The following is a 25,695-nucleotide window of genomic DNA, read 5'->3' on the forward strand; positions in this document are numbered from 1 at the left end:
AGCTGGCTCCCCCTCCCTTTCTAGAGAACAGCAGGTGTTCTGCTCAGGACCAGTGCCTGCAGCCACTCCAGAGGGGTTGGCATTTTCATAGGCTCTGCTAAGGGGTACCTAGAAATTCCATTTCTTGGGCTCTCTGTCTGATGACGGTGAGGAGTGTGATCTCAGTTTGACTTTTTCCAACCTGCTACTAGGGAATTTTGGAATAGAGCCAGCCCCACTCCCTGATGCCCCTGCGTGGGCTCCTGTTGCCTGAGTGGGCTCTTACCTGTCATTGTCAGTGTTTTCTCCTTTTGACACATGGAACTTCATGCAGTCACAGGATGTCAGATACAGGGTCCTAGATACCTATTCCCTGAGAATTTGAGCTCCTGGCGAGGTGGTGTGATGTGGTGGCAAAAGCAATGGACTGAGAATCAGTGGGCTAAGGGTTTGGAACTGGCCTAAATGCTTCCAAGCTCCTTGGATGCCCTATGTAAACTGTGTGCCCCCTCTTCCTTACATTAATATAATCATAGCAAAGTGACCTCACAGAGTGTTGAGGGAATACAAACAACAATTAAGAAAGCATTTGAGCATTTGGAAATATATATTTTAAAAACTGTGAATAGAATCCTTTACCCATTCCTGACCTGTTCTCACCTGAGCCCTTTCATGCCTAGTGCTGTGTCCTTGTCCTCAGTTTTTACCTCTGGCCCTTGGTTTTCCTTGGTTGCATTTGGATCTTAAGTATCCTATGGTCTCTGGTTTTCCAGAATGTCTGCCTCTCAGTTCCTTAGGTTGTCTCTTCTAGGAACTTTTGCTTCCATTCTTGCCCAATGAAATGCAAATCTCACTGGGTTATATCAACATTCAGGTTGAGCCAGTTTCAGGCACCCCCTGGAGAAGTGGTTCATATGCGTTCTCTTCTTTTAACTGGGCTCTCTGCCTTCAGCTCTCATTTCTTTCCAGTTCACTCTCAACCCAGCAGAAGTTGGGCTGCATAATCTTGTATTTTAAAAATACAAATCTGACCCTTCATCCTCTCAGTAAAATTATGCAGTCATTCCTCAGAACCTTCAGAGTAAGGTCCAAATTCCTTGATCTCACAGCCTAAGGCGCCAAGCTATCAGGAACCACAGACCCAAGTCAACAGTGTTATGCATTTCTTCATACTTCTTAGGTTGTATAGTAATAAAAAAATGACACAGAATATTTTAATCTGTTTTGGAATTTCTCAGAGAAATAGAATTATTACATAAATCAGTAGTTGGGTGTTTTTTGGGAGAGAGTGGAAAATAGGACTGAATAAATGCTTGTTAATGCGACGTACATATCAGTGCTTGGATTAACAAGCCATTTGAAAGATCAGTGCTTTATGTCTTATACACACTGATTCAAAACCTTGAGTTATACTTATCTCGATTGCATCTAGTGTTTAATCAATTGGACACTTACAAATAATGGGTAAACGGTTTGTTGTCATACAGGGTTGAGCTCTGCTTTTCATGCAGTGAGAGTAACATTTTTATTTTAATGCTTATGCAATTGATTGTAAACTTTGGGGTGATATAATCTCAGTGAATCTAAACAGTCCATCAGCCATGTCAGTGCCTCCCCTTTTGCCAGGCTGTAGCTTTGTGCTAAGCTCTTGTGTGTTACTGTGTTACATAATCCCCTGCATGCATTTTCTCTACCTATTTAGCCCGAATACATACAAGGTGACTGAATTGTCTCTTCAACCTCCTTCTCAGTGGAAACACTCAGTATAGAAAACAGATTTGGGGCAGTCTTACATTTTTCTAATGGAGAGTTTGGAGAATTGAGTGGGCTTAGAAATGTGTTTGTCACTATTTGGTTTTGCACCTTTTAGTTATGTTCACTATCAACTTGGTATGGTTTTCAAGGTGATAAGAGAATGCTCAAGCTTTAGCCACTGGAAGGAAATTAAGACAGATTGGGACCTTAGGAGAAAAATGTCAGTTGTGAGAGTATACAAAGGAAGATCTTGCAAGTCCCTTATTTGTTCTTTTAAAGACTGGGTCATGCACTGCCAATGCCTCTCCTTCCTGTAACAATCAGGAGGAAGGTATCCCATGAATTAAAAATGATATGATTTTGCTTATCTAGAATACGATTCAGAGAGTAGCTTTCAGTGGTCTATTGTTTGTTGACATGTGAAGGAGACAGCCAGCATCTGGGGTGATGCTGCTCTGGTGTTTTTCTCCAGCCCAGGGAAGGGGAAAGGGTAAACTGGGAAAATTCATCATTGAATGAAGAGATTGGGAAGGTTGTGAACCTTGCAGCAGTTTTCATTAGATATTTGCAAAGGAATGTACTCTCAAGGCTACATAAAATCTTCATTGATTAATTTGCATGTATATTAGCATAAATATGCATGTGATTTACATAAAAATTTTTCCTACATTGGTTTTATTTGTTATTTATTTACTGTGATAGCCTCTTCTCTTAATGATGTCATTTTTCTTCTGTGGCCTTCCACATGAAACACGTTCTTTTGTTTTAAACACACTGATTCCCGGGGGTGGGGATGCAGGGAAGGGAAACATTTCTTTTGGTGAGTAAGTGTGATTTACATGGGGTAGGAGGAATAGGTCTCTGGCTCAGTTTATTAAAGGTTTGTGATGGTTTGTAAGTAAGTACATGGTTCAGTGGAATCATTCATGCCCTTTGAGAAGCAGAGTAGGAGCATGTGCTATATCCAGAATGATGGGCAAAAGAAAAGGTAACTGATATTTAGAGAAAAGTCCAGAGGCAGTAGAAGTCCAGAGTAGAACTAACTGTCTGGTCTTGGGCAACTCACTTATTCCTAGTCATCAGTTTCTTCCTTAATAAAATAAGGGTGTTAAATCAGGCAATCTCTAAAATCCTTTATAGCTCAAAATTTATTATTTTGATAGACTCCTTAGTCTAATTATGTAAAAAATATTAAGCACCACATAGCACATTAAATAATATCCTGGTGCCTTGCTGTTCTGTGTCAGGCCGTTCCCCCTTTGAAGGGTACTCAATGATTAATTGAGGTTTCTCTTAGAGGCATTCCTTTCCTTGCTCATTTATCTCAGTTCACTGGGCACACAAGGTATAGCTTAAATGTTTATAGAAGACTCCCACTAATACACCATGTGGGTTGCCAAGGACAGGCGTAGTAGTTGGCTGTGTGTACATTTGCTTTGTTAGGAAAAGAGCTTAGCGGTGATAACTGAATTTGATTTGCTATCTTCTGCTCTAAATCAGGGTTACGTCCAGTCTACTGAACAAGAGCTTGTCCAGTTGAATTTTAACAAAACCATTTCTTTAGAAATGAGAGATCGTGAAAATAGGGCAGTAGGGGATTGCATGGATGAACCCGTTTCAAACATACAGATAGTGCCAAATTTCTGCTCTGTGATTTTGGGGGAACTAATTTTGGTAAAATGTATCTGGCATGGGTTATGTGCTGAGTAGTACTCGCTACTTATATGTGTAAAACAACACTGGTCCCCTAGAGGTGGACAAGTCCCTTTTGCTTATACCAGTGTGTGTGCAAACAGAAATGTGTAGGTGTACACACATCCTTGAGGCCCTCTGGAAGATATGGGACACACTTAATCTCTTCTAACTCTCTGGAGTGTGATGTTAAGGCTCATGTTTTAATGATGTGATGCTACAATGAATTCAACAGTATATGTTGGGTGGTCACCTCTTCACGTTGTAAGAGTGACTCCTTTACCTCATGATGAGAAAATACTTATTTGATTTTACTTAGGGAACTTACCAAGGACTATGATGGTCGATAAGGATATGAATTAATGTGGACAAGCTTTGGTGACTAAGGCGGAAGTGTAGGTCTAGAAGGGAAAATAGAGTCCCCTCAACCTTACTTTGCAGACCCTGCCACCCCTCTTTAAAGGGAAGCTGCATATCTAAACTTGTATTGTCGCCCATTTCTTTTCATTGAGGAGGTGCTTTTGACCAACACTGATATGAAGTAGGCCACTCTCTAAATGAGGCTGCCAGACAAGAGGACAAATGGAGGTGTACATGCTGAATGTCTACGTTATAAATCAAATCAACAAATAATTAAATAAAATACATTCTTTTCTCTTAACCTTGAAAAGTAGATCTTTGACACTACCTGGTTAAGTCAGGTTCTCACTTAGAGTTTTTGGATTCCTAGGAGTTCTGCATTGGGAAATACCAACACAGGGAGAGCCAGCCCCTCTGGTCCTCAGCCTGTGGCCTTTCCCCTTCCTCTGCCCACATTCAGCTCCATCCTGTATCACAGAGGTCTGGTATAAATGCACGTGGATGCCTTGACCCACATGGCAAAGCTCTGTCCAAACCTGTGCAAACAGTCCCTCAGGGCTAGCCCTCAGACCTTGAGGTATAAACACTGATAGCATGATTTGCCTTCAGAAAATGGTTCCAGGAAGGAGGATTGCACAACCCCTGGAAACAGACTTGGGGCTCTTTGGGTAGGGAATTACAGGACCCCAGGGTCTCAAATATGGTCTTGAAAGAGAGTATGAGTCCCAGTGGAATGCCATGTTGGCTCTGTGGACCCCTGGTCCTATGGAGAGAGATGTTCTGTAGGATGGTCAGACCAGGCCATCTCAAACAGGAGACCTCTAGGGCAGAGGTCCCTTTGACTCTAAGGGAAGTATTGTTGTCTTATCAAAACATATTACCAAATTCCATTCTGTTCCCTTTTCCTCATCTGCTCAATCATTTCCTCAGGTCCAACCTCCTATTTAAAAACCCAGTCACGTTCCACTGGGCACAGGACTCTACCATGGAAACCAAAGTTAGCTGGGTTATTAATGGATGGAAATTAGAGCCAAATCTTTCAGGCTAATTGATTTTTAGTTATTGTTCAATAAAAGGTACCTAGAGCTAAAGAACCCTTTGTCAGAACAGTTAATTATCCATTCTAAACCAGCTCTTCTACAAGCATTTAAAAGCCAATATTGATGCAAAAGCAAGTAAACCTCACTTTACCGTTTTGCATGAAATTTCCCTTTAGGCTTTTCTCTGAGAAAATTTGAAGGAAAGGTAGCAAGCTTTCCTGCACCATCCTGTTAGTCTTCTACCCCTGTGTGGACGTATAACTTCTCTGCAGTTACCTTCTCTGCTAGTTTCCCTAGTGCTTAGATACGAGTCTTGTGGAATAGTTGGAGGGGGTGTTGTGCTGGTATCAAGCCTCTGGCAGGGACACTGCCCTGTGTGCGTGTGTGTGCATGTACGTGTGTGCCTGTGTGTGTGTGTGTGCGTGCGTGCGTGCGTGTGCGTGTGCGTGTGTTCTGTTTGGTATTTGCATAGACCTGGCTCATGCCAGTCAAGTGTTGACTGCTTTCCCCTTTTCTTTCTCTGTAGCTCGAGAGGAGAATGTGGCCACTTTCCGAGGCTCAGAGTACCTGTGCTACGACCTGTCTCAGAACCCAATCCAGAGCAGCAGTGATGAAATCACCCTGTCCTTTAAGACCTGGCAGCGGAACGGGCTCATCCTGCACACGGGCAAGTCGGCTGACTATGTCAACCTGGCTCTGAAGGATGGCGCAGTCTCCTTGGTCATTAACCTGGGGTCTGGGGCCTTTGAGGCCATTGTGGAGCCAGTGAATGGAAAATTCAATGACAACGCCTGGCATGATGTCAAAGTGACACGCAACCTCCGGCAGGTAATGGCTGAGGGGAGAGAGTGCCCAGAGGCTCCTCTTAGGTGGCTGGGGAGGAAGTTTGTGAAGTAGGTGGTGGGTTAGGTTACATGGAGAGGGGTAGAGATACCCTATGGGTTTGGATATGTTGAAGTCAAACTTTCTCCCAGCCTTTACAATTTCACAAGGATTATTATTAAAATATGTTTCTTCTCTTACTTCAATTTTCCATTTGTGCTTGTTATTTAAGAAAAAAATTCAGTTGTATAGATAAAAGTTAGAAATACTTTCCTTTTGTTTTGCTTTTCTTTGTATCATTTTCTTGATTACCTTTGAATATTGTACTATTGCTAAATCAATTAGGGAGAGCGTTTTGTTTCCTCAGCTTGGTAGATTTTTCTCATTCTTTGAATATATGTTTTTCTTTTTAATTAAGTTAGCCATGGCCATGATGCCATAATTTTAATTCCTTCCAGAAGAAGTCTTTCTTTTTCTCTTCCTTTTAATTTACCAACCCCTTGTCCACTTTTATTCTTTCTGTTGGGTCGTTGTGGTAACCTCTAGCCTTGGAGTGAATTAGCTGCGATCTTTCTGAATTCCTTTGTTTCTCTGTTCCTTGGTGTTGTGGTATACTTTATTGCCCCTGTCTCTACCTCTGACACTCTTCAGTTGACTAGGAGGCCTGGAAAGTGGAAGGACCCACATAAAAAAGTCAACTTTGGAGCAGCCTTTCCTGGTTCTGTACGTGCTTGAGAACTCCCATCGCTTGCTGATTCTAAGCAGGCAACTCCGTCAGGTGACAACACTCTCAGAAAGCCTTAGCCCAGTGAAGTTGTTTTCCATTTCATAACTAATAATGGTGATAACAATAACAACAGTAATAATACCTCACCAGCCCACATCAGGAAAAAATTACAAACACTTCCTGTAAAAGTCAAGGTCTGTTCTGAGACTGCCTTTTCCAGGTTCTGTTTTCATTTGGATTTTCTACTTGTGAATTTGTCATTAAACTCAGTGGGACAGCATTCATCCTTTATTAAATCAGAAAGCATTATGTAAATTTCCAGAAGGTGCTTATCAAATTTTCTTCTGCAGTGTGATTGATTTAATGCCTCCTAATGTAAACATGAAAGCATGAGAACTGACAGGTGTTTGCCTATGTTTTCTGTTTGATAAAAGTGTAACTCCTTAATAATGCTCAGTAAAGGGAGAAGCCTCCTCCACATTGGAGGCACACAATATTCGAAATACCCACTTCCACACTTAAGCATGTCAAGGAAGCCCCGTGGTTGGAGATGCTATTCTATCTGTGATGAAGTTGCCAAATCCTAAGAGTTAGAATCCCCCGTCATCTTCATACACACAGGTCGAACATTTTTGAATCACCGTTCTGTGTTTTTCCTGCAAGGCCGAAGAATCCTGTTGCTTATGTTTCCTTTCATCATTCCCCACCTGTACTTACAGGAGAGTCCCCCTCAGCGGCCAAGAGAGCCCACATCAAATTTTCATTTGCTAACATATAAGGACTTGAAAGGTTTGAGTAGCAGAGACTAGACCAAAAAGGAGAATATGACCTTTTGTCGGTTTTGACTGGCAGTTGCACAGTAATACCCTTCTGCCATTAGTCAGTTAAGGGGGGATTTTCACGTACTGGGGAGCGGAATCGGGTTGTGGTTCTCACCAGCCAGTCTGTTTCTCTCTCGCTCTCTCCCACCCCACATGCTTCTTTGCCGTTCTAGAATGATTCCAATTAGCCGGAAAAGGCTCACTTTCATTTCCACTAAAAACACTTTTCTAAAATAGAGTTGGGCCCTAATTCAGTCCTTTACACTGAAATGGGGATGAACCAAACTGTAATTCAAATATTGGTTGTGCTGAGTTAGTCTGAACAAGCAGAGGAAGGCAACACTATAGGGTTTCTCGTCCAAGTTCTAAGACCCGACTCCTCTCTGTGCCCTTGGACAAAGCATTTAACCTTTCCACACCACAGTTTCCATTTGTGAGATGGTGATTACAGTCCTCCACGTGTGGTGGCTAAATGTGCAAAGCACCTTATGTTCCAGAAGGATTATGAGCTCATCCATGGTCTGGGTGCTAGACTCGCTGGGACGTGCACGTGATTTACATGCTGAGGATTCTTCCAAAGGTGACTGCCTCTGTCTGTCCCCGTGGATGCAGCTAAGTAGAGCTCTCAAGACAAGGCTACTGAGGCCCTAGGGTGTTGGGGGCATTTCTCGGCAGAAGGAGTATGAATCTTTTAGAGAAAATGCACCTAAACTTGGACCTCATCGGAATCTGCACTGAATTTTGCATCCAAATGCAATTTATTGAAAGAGGAAAAAAATCTCAGAAAAGCAGAGTTGATTTTGCAAATACAATCCTTTCAACCCTGAGTCAGCTAAGATTATTATTTTTCCCATTAAAAGTACATTTATAACATCTTTTTGAGTTCCCTAGGATACATTTGAAGGGGTGGGAAGCCCCTGTCTATTTCAGTTAAACTGTAAATCATTTCATAAATATTTGACAATAAGCTGGTGGCAGTCTCGCCTACTCTTTTGGTAAGGTTGAATGGCTTCTGTGGTAAAGATGCATCTGAGGAAAGCTTACTTGGGGTTTCCTTACCAAATGGAGCAGAACTTTCCCCCTTTCTTCCTTTTTGGTCATCTGCTATGGTTCTGCTTTTGGGCCAAGTCAGGCCAAGGTCAGGTACTTTATTGGGGGTTCTGATTAATGGAGGGAACGTGGATTATCTGTTCTAAATTATAACCAGGACCTGAGTCCACGGTCATGGCCATCACAGGAAGTGCTTTACTTTTATATGCCACTTTAGTCAAACCGCAAACACAAAACTGGGGTTAACCATCTTCTAGCCTTCCAGCCTCCCAGCTCAGGGTGTGTTGGCAATTTAACATTTGAAAACAGCGAAGAAAAGACTAATTGTAGGGCTTCTCTAATCATGTTTAACCTGCCAGTTCTCTCGGCTATCCAAGCAAGAAATTGCTTAAAAGCTTGAAAAGCATTCTTAAAGAGGAATGAGGGGAGAGTGATTCTAACAGGAGACATTCTGGCAAAGTAAACAAAGTAACATTATTGGCTAGTGAAGGAGACTCCAACTCTTTTGATGCATTCTAACGACACAGTTATTTAAACCTGAGAGAACAGGAAAGAGGAGAAAGTTGCCCTCCTGCTGCACAAATCCACAAAATCAAGGGGGTCCTGGATCTTTAAATTACCCGTGGAAACCCAGAGTAAACTACATATGTAGCCTTCCTGTGCTAGATGTGATCTGTAAATGTTTTAAGATCTTTTTGTCCTAGGAGAAAATCATGATTGTCCATGCATGTAATCAGAGTCAGATGTGAAAAAACAATCCCCAAAGTATTGGTATTTCAGCTCTCTGTATTTATCTACGTGTGGAACGATAAACCTTGGGGGTCTTTTCTTTCAGGACAGATGGATTGTGTTTGTGCTAGAGGGTGGGAAGGGAGCAGGGCGGTGTTCTTTCAGAACAGCTCTTGGAAAGTAAGTATGATGCTAATTCTGACTGGGGTGAGGTCTGGTCTGAGTGTATTTGGGAGAAGAGGGGAGTTACAAAGACAAGGTGGACTGCAGCTCCTTTCCTGGCTGTGCCCCAGGTCCCCAGGTTTTCCATAGAGTCTTGGTCTCATTGTCTTCCCCCACTCTCTTTTTCTGTGTCGGGTGCCTTTTTTTTGAAAAACTAACACAAGATCATTCATGCAATGTGTCATTTTACTAACCGACGAATGTACTAACACCCTAACGACTCATCTTTGTTTTTAGTTTTTTTAATTAACAATCGTTCTGTTCACAATTTTTAATTTCCTTTCTTCCCCCTTTTCCGCAAAGCACTCAGGCATCGGACACGCTATGGTAAACAAACTACATTGTCTGGTAGATATCATTCTTATTGTCTCTTTTTTTGGGTTTGCCGTGTGTTGCCCCCCTTTTCCTCCCCAAACCCCCCTTTTATCCTCTTTAGAGTTGTTTCTTCTTTTAAAATTTTCTGTTGAATTAAATACGAGCCTTTCTTTTTCTTTAAGAAGAAAATGGAAGGGGATGCACCTGTCCTGACAATATTTGGATGAGTTTGGTTGGGACAGTTTTCCTTTTCTCTACTTTGTAATTTTTTTTTCCTAAAAAAAAAGTTTTTTTTAAAGAAATGTTCTTTGTTGAGCTAAATTCGTTTTGTTTTGTTTTCTTATTTTGCGAGTTCCAAGTTACCGACTAGGGACAACAGAGATTTCTATTGAGGACTTTCTTCTCTCCGTGTCTTCCTACCCCTCACTTGTCCTCCTTTCTTTTCCCCCTTCCCCACTCCCGAATCCCTTTTTTCTTTCCCTTTTGTGTGGCCACGGCTGCCACAGGTGATCTGGGGAGGAAAGTACTCGACTTCCTGTATTCTTCCTTTCCCTCCTTTCACCGTACTTCCCACCTTGGCCAAAGGGAGCTGTGCCAATTTGTGTTCTCCGTACAAACTCTGCATGGCATGTTCCTGTCTCGTGAATTTCCCCATGGGCATCAGAATCTGTTCCCTTGTTTTCCTCCTCAGTACTAACAACCTACCAGTCATCAACCCCACTCCACGTTCTCCTCTCTCTCTCTTTTGTCTCCATGCTTCTTCATGCTCCTCTCACCCTTCATATATTTTGGGGTTGGGTTTGGACTTTTTCTTTTCTTTTTTGTTAGTAAGGGAGGGTGGCAGGCAGGGGAAAGACTCCCCTTTAGTTTTGAGTCTGTGTTCTTTTCACTCCCATCTTGTTTTTCCGTTGGTTTAGTGCATGTAAGTGTGAAGTGGATTTTGATTCTCTTCTTTAGCGCTCTTCACCCTTGTCCCACTTCCCTCCCTTTATTCTTCTGCCTTCTCTCTTGGCTCCAGATGGTTTTCGCATGGGTGTGTCAGTGTACGGTGTGTGCACGCTTCGAGGCCCCATCTCTTCTCTGTGCCCTCTGCTCCTTTCATGGATGTTGGGTGTTCGGGTGCTGTCTATTTCCTGTGGGCATTGTTATTATTTTGGCTATTACGCCTCATCATTCTTTTTGTTAGCGTTGCCTTTTTTGGTTTGGATCATTTCTTCTCTGGCTGGTGGTGATGGCACACAAGGGAGGACAGGGGTTGGTGTCCTGGGTAGTCCGTGGCATGTATCACCCGTGACTCATCAAAATCAAGACCCTTTTCCTTCCCTCCCTGAATGCATGTTTGTCAGCGTGGTGTGAGCCCAAAAAGAAACAAATAAAAAAAGAAAAAGAAAAGAAAAAGAAAAAAACCATCAAAGACCAACCCCCTAACAAACCCCATTGTCAAACATCTCCTTTGCTGTTTCTCACGACCACTATAAATGACAATCTTTCAAAAGTCAATGCTCATTTTACCAATGAACTGAGACGTCTGAGGATAGTTCCATTTTCTAGCCTGACTGAGTGAAGAGGGCAATGGGTAGAGCGAGTTGCTCAGCTTGGCAGTTCCGGAAAAACTCTCCCAGGAGTCTGCAGGGAGACACTGGAGGCTTGGGCCGCAGGGAGGCAGACCAGAAAATGGAACTTGGCTGCACATACCAAAAATCAATCCAAATTAGAGAGAATACCTCACCCAAATCTTAATGAAAGTGATGCCACTGGTAGGGGAAGCCCCTGGATTTTGATAGGACTGTAAGGTCATTGTTGGGATTTTTTTTTTGTCCCTGTGTCCCTCCACCAGGTGACAATCTCTGTGGACGGCATCCTTACCACGACTGGCTACACTCAAGAGGACTACACCATGCTGGGCTCAGATGACTTCTTCTATGTGGGAGGAAGCCCAAGCACCGCTGACTTGCCAGGCTCACCCGTCAGCAACAACTTCATGGGCTGCCTTAAAGAGGTAAGGTTCACCCATTCCATTTAATGCACTGACTGTCTAAGAACAAATGAAATTTTCAGGTCAGTGACTGGATCTGTCCTCTGATCTATTCTGTGAGGCCATAGGTTGTAGCAGAAAAGACTCTGGACTTAAAAGTAGAGGCCCTAGGTTTTGATCCCAGTTTAAGCTGGTTGCAGGACCTTGGGTTCGCCACTTAAGTACCCTGTGGTTCTGTTTCCTCATCTAACTAATGAGGAAACTGATCCCACAGGAAGCTGTGCTTTATAAATTACATGAAATAACTCAGACGAAAGGACTTTGAAATCACAAGGAACTAGACCTGTGTGAAGTTTGATTTTGTAATTTTGACTTGGCAAGTAGGGAAGCCTTAGCTAAAAGTGGCTCAATTTGTGGTTGTGTGTCTTGTCTGAAACATAACTTATGTATTATTTTACCTTTGCTAAGCTTGGTGTTCCCAAGAGTCTCATTATTCGAGATGAAGGAAAGTTCTCAGAATATAACATTAAGGCCCAGAAGACTCGTTTTTCCTTTTTTTTTTTCCTCCCTGAGAGCTAGCAGCTGTGAGAAAGCAGTGGAGCTTTACCATTACTCATTTATTACTATTGTAGCTAATGTGTTGAGACCTCTGTCTGAGAGCAAAGGAGCTTCAGTCAAGTGTAAGTTCAATCTCTAAGGTCAATTGTTGAGGCAAAAAAAATCAGACTTGATTTGCTGGAGTTCTTTCAGCACACAGTGTCATCAGAGCAGTGCACTGCACTTTTTTGTTTAATCTAAACTAAGCTTGATTGCCTAAGATAGCTATACCATTTCCCTGTGGAAATTCCTTGAGAAGCTAACAGTGTTCTTTCTTGTAGATAAAGATCCCTTGTGACATGTTATGAGCCTCCTCTCAGGGCACATGTTTTATTCTTATTATGGTTATTTGAAATTTGTTGCACATCAGTTACATATGAGATGGCATCGCACGTGCATTCACTCACGCCACTCGGCTGTGAGCTGTGTCTAGACAGGAGTTGCGTCTGTTATACCTGGCATAGAGCAGGTGCATAATAATTATTTATTGAATGGAGACATTTATCAAATAATCATTGGGTACCTTTTTTGTGCTGTAACTAACCTGAATGGCTCTTTGCAAACCACGGTCTCCGTGTTTGAAGACTTTGTAATCTGGGAAGAGAGATGAGATCTGTAAGGGAACAATTATAGCTCAGGGCACTGTGTGTTCAGTGCCACAGATGAAGTGATCTAATTGAGCAGAGGAAACAGATACATTTTAGGTGGGAGTCAGCATTGGAGAAGAATTGATATTTGAGCTGGGCCTTGCTGCAATAAACCATGTGTGCATTGAGGGAAAGGGGGAGGAAGGAGAGACATGACAAAGGAGGGAAAAATCCAATTACAGCTTTGTATTGTTCTTGTTCTGAAGGAAAAATGACAGGAGAAAAGTCTTAGAGAGTTTTCCTCTCTCTGCTGGACATTACCTAGGCTTCTGCTGGCTACAGGGTCTCCACAGGTCATTCCTGACGGAATTGCAGTAGACATAGCACACTTCTTCCCTGGGATTTACTCCTATTTGAATAGAATAACGGTATAAACTACTCTGTCTAATGAACCCTGAAAGATTCTTAAACACCATTAAATCACACTCCATTGGAATTGCACTCTCATGAGGTATGCGGGCCTCTCACTGTTGTGGCCTCTCCCGTTGCGGAGCACAGGCTCCGGACGCGCAGGCTCAGCGGCCATGGCTCACGGGCCTAGCCGCTCCGCGGCATGTGGGATCCTCCCAGACCGGGGCACGAACCCGTGTCCCCTGCATTGGCAGGCGGACTCTCAACCACTGTGCCACCAGGGAAGCCCAGATAGGAGCATTCTTGTTCCACGTTTGTAGCTCAGGAATGAATTAGGCATTGACTGCTGTGGAGAGCTCGTCCATTTTTGTCGTGAAGCAGCCCTGAGCCTGGAGTTTCTCCTGGACTGGGTCTAGGGGTGGCCTCTAGGACTAATTTTCCCCTGCACACAATTATGTTGAACTATCTCTCCATTATGTATTTTGAGACAAAGGAGCAATTTCCCAACCGCAGATCTATCAATCAGGAAGGATGCCCGTGAATATTTTGAAACAAGTCTCATAAAAACATGAAGATACCTCTGATGATTTTATCCATGCAGAACCTAAAGTAAATAAAATCTGCACACACACGCACACCCATGCACACGTACTCACATACTACACTGTCCAGATGGAGAGCAGACAGCTTCAGAAGTCTGTGAAAAGTGGCACTTAATAGCTTAAAAATTAAAGGCAGTTCTGAAAACCAGTGTCAGTGACAGAAATAACAGTAATAGTAATAAAAATATGCACATATCTTAGCTAGCAGCTAAGCAGAATTTAAATCCAGATCAAGTTAGAAGAAAGAAAGTCCAAAACAGTGAAGGAGGTGGTAGGCGAAACAAGAACTTAATATAAACTTTTGCACCATCTCTCCTTTACGCATATAGTATGGTCTTTCTAAGGGAGTTGGGAGGCCTTCTCGTTTGTCTGAGTGCTTTAAACAGATAGCTTTGAGTTTAATGAAATCCTGGCATAGTCTTTCTTTCCATTTAATCATAATTCACTTTTCTGTGGGAAAGTCTAGGAAATTCTTCTCTTGTTCCTGGCATTTCTCTTTGACAATTTCGTAAACAGTAAAAGCTTCCAGCTATGTTGGGACTTCCCTCCTTGATAAATCCCACTTACACACTTTAACTATTTCCCCTTAGAACAGTCAGCCGTTATTTTACAGCTCTTCTTCCCTTCCCTATCTCTTTCTTTCTCTTTCTTTCTTTTTCTGTCACCTCTGGCCATTTGTGGCTCTAAGCGGCCTTAAGCTGAGCTGGGTGCTTTTATGTTTCATTTTTTTCAAAATGGGGACATGGTGAAGACCTTATGGGATTTCTCTTCCAGATCGTTGATACTTTGTGTGTGGCACAAAATAGTTTTTATCTTTGAAACTACAGTTACTTCACACCTGAAAGTTAAGTTCTGGCTCCACTCTTTTATCTATCTATCTGTCTATCTATCATATCCTTATTGGAGTATAAATGCTTTACAATGTTGTGTTAGTTTCTGCTGTACAACAAAGTGTGAATCAGCTATATGTATACATATATCCCCATATCCCCTCCGTCTTGTGTCTCCCTCTCACCCTCCCTATCCCACCCTCTAGGTGGTCACAAAGCACCGAGCTGATCTCCCTGTGCTATGTGGCTGCTTCCCACTAGCTATCTGTTTTACATTTGGTGGTGTATATATGTCCATGCCACTCTCTCACTTCATCCCAGCTTCCCCTTCCCCCTCCTCATGTCCTCAAGTCCATTCTCTACGCCTGCGTCTTTATTCCTGTCCTGCCTCTAGGTTCTTCAGAACCATTTTTTTTTTTTTTTTAGATTCCATGTATATGTGTTAGTCTACGGTATTTGTTTTTCTCTTTCTGACTTACTTCACTCTGTATGACATTCTAGGTCCATCCACCTCACTACAAGTAACTCAATTTCATTCCTTTTTATGGCTGAATAATATTCCATTGTACATATGTGCCACATCTTCTTTATCCAGTCATCTGTCGATGGACACTTAGGTTGCTTCCATGTCCTGGCTATTGTAAATGGAGCTGCAGTGAACATTGTGGTACGTGACTCTTTTTGAATTATAAGGTTTTCTCAGGGTATATGCCCAGTAGTGGGATTGCTGGGTCATATGGTAGTTCTATTTTTAGGTTTTTAAGGAACCTCCATGCTGTTCTCCATAGTGGCTGTATCAATTTACATTCCCACCAACAGTGTAGGAGGGTTCCCTTTTCTCCATACCCTCTGCAGCATTTATTGCTTATAGATTTTTTGATGATGGCCGTTCTGACTGGTGTGAGGTGATACCTCATTGTGGTTTTGATTTTCATTTCTCTAATGATTAGTGATGTTGAGCATCTTTTCATGTAGTTTTCGGCCATCTGTACGTCTTCTTTGGAGAAATGTCTATTTAGGTCTTCTGCTCATTTTTGGATTGGGTTGTTTGTTTTTGTGATATTGCTGGCTCCACTCGAGTCAAAGTGATTGTGGATTTCACCTGTGCACACAGCTTCTAACTTGATTCCAGAGTAAAAGTGTGACAGAGAGGGTCCATGTTATCATCCAATTATTGAAGTACTCTGCATGCCCTAGTTATCAATTCAATATTTTTGTCCACTCAAGCATCACAAAAATCCCCACCTTGTACCTCTTCGTGCTTTTGTGTTTTAACATGTCTGTCATATTTTTGTTCTTGTTGTGTCCCCAGCTCTTAGAATTGTTCTTAGCACCTAGTGGGCGCTCAATAAATATTTGCCAAATGAAATCACATGTTTGTAAGTTTAAAAAAAAGCTTTTAGATAAATGCTCTTAGGCACTATTGACAATGTGACTTTCTTGGGATCATTAAAGAACATCCTGACATGGCAATAGTTGAATCTTTTAGGAACCTCCCAGCTATCTGAAATGAGTGAAGTATTACATAAAAAGGCCCAGCAAGACTAAAAGAAATGGGTTGGAACCCACTCTGAGAAGAACGGGATTGAAAAGGCTTTGAGGAGGCATCATAGTATAAATGAAAAGAATACTGGGTTTAAAATCAGAAAACCTGATTGGGAATACCAGCTTTATTACTTTACTGGCTATATGGCCTGGAATAAGCCACTGGCCTTATTTGAGCCTCAGTTTCCTAACCTATAACATGGAGATGATAAGACCTCTGTTGTGTTCTTAAGAACAAATAAAATAATACACGTAAAAGTGAAACCATACATAAATATACAATGATGTTTTGCTACAATAATTATGGTTAAGAATTATGTAATCATTCTTATAAAACAGTTTATGAAATAAATTTAAGAGTAAGTGAATATACATTAGCACGTGCATATGTTTGTATTTCCCACGTTACCAAATCACTATCTGGGGGAAAAACACAACTTTATTCCGAGGTTTGCCTTACTAAAATTCTCTCATCTTCACTGAAGTTGGAATAACCCATCCTACCCACCCTCAGTCATTACCTAGTCTGTTTCCTTTGGACACTGGTTTATTTGACAACTGTCAATCTCCCTTCTACGACAATGTAAGCTCCCTGAGGACAAAGGCCTCATCTGTTCACAGGTGTTTCCCCAGCACCTAGAAGAGTTCCTGGCATAAAATAAAACACTCAATAAGCATGTCTGGAACAAATAAATAAATTAATTCATTACTGAGCTAACCTCATGGAGCTCTAAAATGTGGCAGAGTTTAGATCCACAGGTATATGCTGAAAAGATACAGTATGCCAAGGACTGTGCTAAGACACAGAGATGAATCAGACACAGTTCTTGCCTCAGAGGACCTCACAGTTAGTGGGAGACACACAAATATAATTTCAAGGAAAAGCAGTTAATGCACAAAAAAAGAGGCATTCACAGGCGCGGTGGGGCTGCTGAGGAGAAGGACTTAGTATATCATGGGGTTCAGGAAAACACTGTGGAGGAGATGATGCCCAAGGCTTGAAGGCAGGTAGAAATGAACAGGGAAGAAGTGATGCTTCGGGGTGATGGGGCAGCATGAGCAAGGGCCCAGAGACAGGGCACGTCGTGGTGTCTGGGTGAGGAACTTACAAACAGTTTGCCAATGTCAGGGCACAAAATATAAGATCAGGAGTTCTGAAGATGTATCTGAAAAGTTAGGTAGGGGCCAGGTCATAGAGAGCTTTATATCACCCTCTACCCTTGGACTTTGGGTAATGGAGAGCCATTGAAGGATCTGAAGTAGTAGAATGACATAGATTGACAGCTTGTCCGTCAGGCTTTAAATTCCTTGAGAACTAAAGTTAGTCCATCTACTACTTCTACTTGATTCATCTTTTTGTCCTAGGGAGATGAGGAAGAGTTGGGAAGGCTGGTCCATTGGCTTTAGCACTGGGCCAGGAGAGTGCCTCTCTCAATCTTCAGGTTTCTGCAGAAAAGTGCTTCCTTCTAACTCCCATTTCAGTTTCCAATGACCCTCCTTGTCAGGACATTTATTTCTCCTTTCCTCTGTCCTTGACATTACTGAGCTACTATTGTTGGATGAAGCACAGTGCAGTAGAGGAAAGCCAAATCAAGGCTGAGTTGCATGAATAGTTTCTCTATTATGAGGACCAGGGAGCTGACTAAAGCCCATCACAATATCCTATGTGTTGGCGTCTTCTGTGTTGTTTGACTTGGTTCTTTCTACACCATCTTCCTTTCCCCTCAAACTGTTACTTCTCCGCTGGCATGTTGGTTCTCCATTTGGCTCTCCATTGCCCATGGAGAAGCTCACCTGCTGCTGAGAACTCTGAGACCGACTGGTCTATCCCATCTTTCTTTTCTCATGGCATCTCTAGTGGGGAGGAAGGAAAGCAGGAGAACGGGGTGAGTGGAACACATATTTAAAGGAAAAAGGATTGGGTAGAACATCATTGTGCACATTACAATCCACATCCCTTTGTGATTATTAGCCATTTAAAACTGAATGGGATTTTGCAGCCAGAGATAGTCTCTGGACAGATGATTAATGGTTTAATCTGTAATAACTTTACATTTTATAGAACCCTGATAGGAGTCCACATCTGGTGAGCCAGGCTATTTAAGGCTGTGTTAATTCTGTTAGTTGCTATATGTTTATTTGAATTGCTGGCACCTGTGGGCTTTAGGATACTGTGTTTGTTGTTGCTTTTCTTTTAAAAAAATATATGCCTATTTTGTCCTGTCTCGCTGTCTTTTCTGCTATCTGTTATGCGATCACAATTTCTCTTCTGGTTATTCTTTTGTATTGTCCTCTTTTTCACTCGCTATACTTTTTTTTAGCCCTGTTCTCATTTTTCCTGCCTCTGTGCTTCTCAGGCTCTTGTTTTGGTGTCCTTCCTGATTTCTCAGGTGGGGATAAATCACTCTGTCCATTACTAGGCAAATTTAGGTCATGGCATTGGGCCTAAAAATTTCCTTTTTCCTAGAGCTTTGAGAATACTGTGTGGTCCCATGATGAGCAAGATCCAGTGAGGGTTTTAGGGTCCACATGGAAGATGAGAGGAGGGTTGACTTTGGAAGCACAAGTCCAGGGTTTGAGTCTTGTGTAGACTCATTCATTACCAGCTGCAAGACTCTTAGGTAGCCACTTGACTGCTCTTAGCCTCAGTTTTTTCATCAGATAATAATACTTACTTCAGGCACTTTCATGTTGGGAACAAATGGGATAAAAAAGATGGAGGTGCTTTATAAACTGTAAAGCACTGTGCAAATGCTAATGCTACTATTTATGTTAATAAATGAAACCAAATTGATCAGGTATGTTTAAGGAAGCACTTACTGCTATTTGCTGTTTCTGCAATTAAAAAACTGCAGAAGTTAGGAGAATCCAATGTATCTTAAAAAAGAGCAACTGAATTAGAACCTGGCTACCAGATGCATTTCTGGTACTAATTAGAAAACCATACAACCTCTTTGAACACCCATGTCTTGATCTGTAAAATGCAGATCGTTATCATTGTCAAACCAAACACACACTACTGTGGAATACTTCTAACGTAGAAAGACAAGTTGGATAGCAAAGCAGAATTTATTTCCCCATCCTTAGGAAGATACGCACAGTGTGAGCTTGGAGGGAAGAATGCCATGGCAGAATGGAAGGGCCAATGCAAAAAGGAGACCAAGAAGGACAAGATTCCAACAAGGCAGAAAAAAAAAGTAGAAACATGAATCAGAATCTGGGAAATTGGAAGAATGTAGCAGAAGAAGACAAGAAAGAGGAGAAACTGTGTCTCAGGAGAGGCCTATTGGGTTGACCATAGAAATTGCCATTTTTCTGGGTAAAAAAAAAAAGTCAAATATTGGCAATGTCATGTGAGTCAGTTTAAGAATGAAAATTTTTGAAGAGGATAAACTGGATCTTCTTGAAAAGAGATTACCTTCTGGATTACCAGGAGCTGAAATGGGCAGGGGAGAGAATGGCATTTGATGCCACAGAGGAAGAGGAGACAAAGCCCTGAGCTACTGGGGATGTATGATGAATATGAGGTTTATTTCACAGAGGAGGCAAGGTGTGAGCACTTAGCCCAGGGTGGCTATAAGAAAGTGGTGTGTACCTGAGGAAGAGTGTCAGCGGGGCTGAAGCCGCAGGATATTTAGTGTTGCAGGGCTGTGGCAAACAGAAAGACGTTCTTCAGTTAAGGCCTGAAGAAGATATTAAAGAATGGTTTGCTACTTATAATTGATGGGCTATTGATGGAGAAGTGAGATACAGTAAACATTTTTTTAAGAGATCTGGTATTCATTTTCCCTTATTTCAATAAATGTTTCTTGATTTTTATTTTCCTTCATGCTCAGTCCAGTGATGTAGTGGCATTGACTCCATTCCTGGCTCACCTGATGAGCATGTGAGATCTAAGTCCATCAGGAACTTCCATTACTCTGGCTGTGGTTATTTTGTTCATAGCTGGGCACCTAACCCACACCTAATGTCACAGTTTGGATCAGTGACATTCAGTCTCAGGACTCTGTTTATATCTTGTAGGGGGGTACTTCTCCTTCCTTTGAGCTACAACTTGGGATGGTATAAAACTGACCTTCTGGCCGCCATCTTGCTGCCACAATGGGACTAAAAATGAAGCTAGAATGGAGAAAAGCAGAGCTAAAATATGGGGAGAAACTAGGTTCTGGTGACATTTTAAGGCCCTGGATCAAACATTCTTCCACCTAGACTACCTCTGCCTTTCCAGCCATGATTGATTACATTCCTTCTTCTCTCTAAGCCAGCATGAGCTAGATTTTCTGTCATTGGCAACAGAGCCCTAAATGATGTGAAAGAATTCCTCACTCCTATTTTACCCCTGTCTTCTCTGACAAGAAAATAGGTCTTTGGCCGGGAAAAGATAGACAAAGTTAGGAAATTTAATATCAGAGCCTGTTAGAAAGCACCTGATTGGTCTGCATTAATTCAAATTTATTGACTTAGATGAATGATACAGAGAGAATTTGAAAATAAGATTTTTGAAATCCAGTTGGTTTTTGAGAAACTGTAGAGAATGGGGGAGGTTTGTAATGACTAAAGATGGAAAAAGTGTAGATAGTGCAAGTTATGGGCTTACGAACTTCATTGGCATCTGGGAAAGATTTTGGATTGCATGATGAACAGAAGATATGAGCCCACCGAAGAAAAAAGAGAACCATAGTCATTCACTAAAAACACTAAAAACAAGCCATATAAGCAAACTAAACTCACATATTATTCAATATTGTTACTATACTTAAAGCTCAGAAAAGTACCGTGGGTCTAGCATAGCGAAGTATCAGCAAGGTATTTGGCAATACCCTTTGTGATATCCTCATCCACGAGATGGGGAAAAAGGGATTGGATGTAAGAGCTATTCAGTAAAGCAGTGTCTATTTAAATATACCACTGGGTCCTGGTAAATGGGTCCATTTTGACTTACATGGAAGTTTCTGGTGAATGTCCAATGCTTTGTCTTACTCGCCATTTATTAGGGGCTTGAGGGAAGGTAAGAGAGCATGCTCGTCAACTTTGTGAATGGCAGGGAGCTGAGAACGATAGAAATTACGTGCCTTAATGTTCTGAGACTGAAGTAATAAAGGGATGAAAACAAAGGAGGTGACAGTTCTATAGTATAATTTATTGGCGAAAATAGTACGCTCTGGAGCGAGAGTTCTTGGCTGCAAAACCCGTTTCTATTCCCACAATCTGTGGAATGCTGGGCAAGTTACTTAACCCTCTCTGTACCTCACTTTGCTTATTTATTAAATGGGTGGAATAATTATACCTACTTGATAGGGTTGTTGTATTAACTGAGATAATAATTTTAAACCCCTTAGAACAATGCCTGGCATATAGAAAATGCTCGGTAAATTGTGTTTATCAACACCATCATCATCACCACTGTGTGATAATCTGGTTACTGGGAATATTTCTCTTCAGTTCTGAATGATAAGCACTTAAAAGGTTAGCTGACTAGTTGACAGAACATGTTTAGAGCCGAGCTACGAAACAGATAGCAGTGTGCTCAAGAGTCTGACATAAAAAGAGTTGACTGATGGATCCAGGAACATTTAACCTGAGGGAAAGATGCCTGAGCTCATGGGTTGAGAGTTGTCTTCGTATGTGAAGGACTGTCTTATGAAGTGTATTTGGACATGGTTCATATATCTTCAGGAAGAAGAACTGGGGCAGTTGAGTGGAAGCTGGGTATTAAATACAAGGAAAACATTTCAATGAGAGCTGTCCAAAGTTGCCTTTAAAATAATGTATTTTCTGTCACTCAAGGCATCCAAGGAAAGTCTGGGCAACCGTCTTGCTGAGGTTGTAGAAGAGATTATAGCGCAAATGACTAGACAGTCTTGATTTTCTAGCTTCCTTCTAAACATAAGATCCTATACATATACATACTCCATTCTTTTTTTTCAGATTCTATTCCCATATAGGTCATTACGGAGTATTGAGTAGAGTTCCCTGTGCTATACAGTAGGTTCTTGTTAGTTATCTATTTTATATATAGTAGTGTGTATATGTCAAACCCAGCCTCCCAATTTATCCCTCCCCCCTTTCCCCTTTGGTAACCATAAGTTTATTTTCTACATCTGTGACTCTATTTCTGTTTTGTAAATAGGTTCATTTGTACCATTTTTTTAGATTCCACATATAAGCAATATTATCATTTGTCTTTCTCTGCCTGACTTACTTCACTCAATATGACAATATATGTATCAAATTATCACATTATATACCTTAAACTTACAATGTTATATGCCAATCATATCTCAATAAAGCTGGGGAGAAAAAAAACCCACGTAAGATCCTATAGTGAATGAGCCTTCTGAAAAGAAAGAATGGGACTTATTAATTAGACCAGGTTCATTGTGTTGAAGACTTTCCTGATTAATCTCCAGATCAGTTGACTACACATGTCGCACCGAGACTCACAGAGTTGCCCTTGCAGTAGGATTTGAGGTTCCCAGCCACTCTCATCACTTATTAGCCACCTATAATTATTTCTCTTTCCTCAGACCTTCACTGGCATCATCTCCAAAACCATGATAACCACAGCAGTTATAATCATAACAACAGCAATAGCGACTACCAGTTATTGAGCACTTAACAGTGTGGATGCACGCGAAGTATGTCTCTGTGGCTAAGTGTTTCGTATGTATTCCCTAATTTAATTCTCAAAACAAACTTATGAGGTGGATTCTGTTACCATTACTAATTTGAATGTAAAGGTAGTGGGCGTCGTGCCCAGGGCCACTCAGTTAGCAAGGATTGGAGCTGAGCTCTAAATACTGTTGCCGTCGTGACTCCTGCTGCCATCTCTATCAACTCAATCGAAAGACTTGGTGAAGAAGAAAAGGAAGAAGCTTTTCAGGAAAAGGTTGGTAATTCTGTGGTTAAAGCCACTCTAGGGAGTGGTCTCTCACTACTATTTAGAGGCTTCACTTCAGAGGAGAGGTCATTTAATCAGGCAAAAAATGTCCTGCTGGGAGACTGGATACAGTTACGTATTTCTTTCACCTTGCCGTTGGTTGTTCTGAGAGGAAGGCAGTTTTTGCTTGATTTCCGACTCTGGGCAAACTGATATTGCTCAACCTGTTAACGGAGGAATGATTTTTATTATGGGACCTGAGTGGGCAGTAGCTCCTCTTGGTATAAACGCCAAGCAGTGGAACACCTTTTTCTTGAGATGGGCAGCACATCTGTACTTTTGTTCCTGCCCAATATTTTCTGTGAAGTTGGAGCTATTTGCCTCCAATACCCTCAGAAAGCCAGAATGAGGAGATTTCTGGGCTTATGGTGAATTTTCAGTCTGATTCTGGGAGTCTCTCATTTAGCTTTGCCATTTGTTTTTTCTTCAGGATAAATTCAGTGGAACTCATTGCTTTCTAAAAACGTTACTTATTTACAGCAAATGTAATCTACCACAGCATTCCCACTGAGACAAAGTCTCTTGTGTCTTCAAATGCCTCAAAGGAGACAGAAAAAGTAGTCCTTGTACACATATATACCTACAGGATTAAAGTCATCATTGAGCTAATTAATTAGCTAATGTTTTTTAAAATTGCTTTGCAAATGCCAGAACGACTCTGACATTAGCATTATGTGCTTTTGTAACCTTGTGTTCCATCCCCCCATGTGGACAGTATGCCACAACTAGTTGCTGCATAAATTTCAAGAGAGATAGAAGGACACATTTTTCACTTTGAAAATCAGTGAAGATGTAGCGTAGCGCAGCAACATTGCACACCAATTATCAACCAGTAAAATTCTCCTCCTTCCCTTTCCCCCAGCTTCTCCCTCAGCAGCCAGTATTGGCAGATGGTCGATCTCATACTTCATGGAGAACATAGAAAATCTTTAGCTTATGCTTGCTAAAACTCTTCTCCCTCCACTTTTAGATTTACCTTCAAAGATAGTTATTGCTACCTTCTCTTCTTCTGTCTTATAGGATGAGCTGTCCTCCTCTTCTCTGAGTGTAACTGCTATTCTCTTTTGCCTCTTCTGAGATTTAGCCCCTTTAAGGAATCCCTCCCTTTTCGGTTACCTTAGATTTTCTCTTCACCTCTTTTCTATTCCCTCAAACTAGAGACATGCTCAAAATAATTTTCTTGATTCTGTTTCCTGATGAATTTGCATCTTAGTTCATTCCTTATTTCAGTGGAAAACTTCTTGGGAGAGTTGTATGTGTGTCCCACCTTCTCTACCTCATGGTTACTCCATACCCTCTGCGATTGCAGCCACCCACCAAAGCGCCACACCTGTCCTCAGCACTTTAGTAGAATTGTGTCTTCTGACTTTGCCTTGCTTAAGTTAGGAGCACTTTATTGTATGCTCTCACAGCTCTCAGTTCTTAACTGCCTTGCATTATAAGTGCTATTATAGTTTATAGTACATTGTATTTTAATGATCTGTGCTCATATGTTTCCCTAATAGTATGGGCTTTTGTAAGCAGGGACTAGGATTTTTACAGATTGAGTATTCCCTTTAGAGTTGCATAAGTCCTGGCACATGAGTAGATGGAAAATGTTCTTCAAAAAACTAATAAATACTTGTGAATATCAGTAATAAAACGATTGCTTTAAATTTCCATTTCTGCCTGTATCCATTTTCTCAACAGCATATCATTCATTGACTTATTCATGAGTGCAGTGTATATTCGTGGAGCGACTACTCTGTTATCAGATCTGCTCTAAGTGTTGGAGTATGTGGTGAATGAGACCATATATAGGGTCCCTGAGCTTATGGAATTAATGTTATGGTTGAAGGAGACTAATAGCAAATGTGTAAAGACCTAATTAAGATACTTTGCAATAATGATACGTGGTATGAAGGAAGTAAAAGAGAATAACGGGGTAGTGAGTGGCAAGGAGGTTGGGTCTCCATTATTAGACTGAGTGGTCAGGGAATTATCACCTCTGGGGAGGTGATAATTAAGCTGGGACCTAAGATGCAAGAAAGAGTCAACTGCACAAAGATCAGGGAGAGGCTCTTCCAATCAAAGGAAGCTGCGAGGATGAAAAGGACCCCAGGCAAGGGAAAGCTTGACATGTTCAAGACATGGCAAGGAGACTGATGTAGAAAACAAGCTAGTGGTTACCAGAGGGGAGTGGGGCGGGGGGAGGGGCAAGTTAGGGGTATGGGCTTAAAAGATACAAACTACTCAGTATAAAATAGATATGCAACAAGGATATATTGTATAGCACAGGGAGAATTACAGCCATTCTCTTATAATGACTTTCAGTGGAGTATAATCTGTAAAAATGTTGAAACACTATGCTGTACACCCGAAACTAAAATAGTATTGTAAATCAACTATACTTCAATTTAAAAAAAAGAAATGGTAAGGAGACCATTGTGGCTGTGGCTCAGGGAGAGAGGGGGTGAGAGGAAAAATGTTTATGCTTAGACATCCGGCTTGTCTTAAAAGGTCCAAGTTAGGCAGTATCAACATGTCAAGCTTACCTCCACCTTGGAGTCTTCATTTGCTGTTTGTCTCCTATCTAGGTTGACTTTCTCTCTCCCTTTATTCCAGAGGACAAGGTGTCCCTCCAGGTTTCTAAGCTCACCTGCTCAACTCTGCTGAGCATCTCCTTCTCTCCCGTCACCTCCTGGCATCTACTCTTC

The 25,695-nt window shown here is 41.5% G+C and overlaps 1 protein-coding gene across 16 annotated transcripts in view; it reads left to right on the forward strand.

Moving 5' to 3' along the window:
- The window catches only part of NRXN3 (neurexin 3), a 1,711,975-nt gene that overhangs the window by 471,465 nt on the left and 1,214,815 nt on the right, over nucleotides 1-25,695 (forward strand). For all 16 annotated transcript variants that reach the window (XM_060295131.1, XM_060295132.1, XM_060295124.1 and 13 more), the window contains 2 exons: nucleotides 5,353-5,654; nucleotides 11,350-11,511. In XM_060295131.1, the coding sequence (XP_060151114.1) occupies nucleotides 5,353-5,654; nucleotides 11,350-11,511 (464 nt within the window). The remainder of the gene's footprint in view (nucleotides 1-5,352; nucleotides 5,655-11,349; nucleotides 11,512-25,695) is intronic.

Source organism: Globicephala melas, chromosome 2 (assembly GCF_963455315.2).
Source record: "Globicephala melas chromosome 2, mGloMel1.2, whole genome shotgun sequence".
NCBI lineage: Eukaryota > Metazoa > Chordata > Mammalia > Artiodactyla > Delphinidae > Globicephala > Globicephala melas.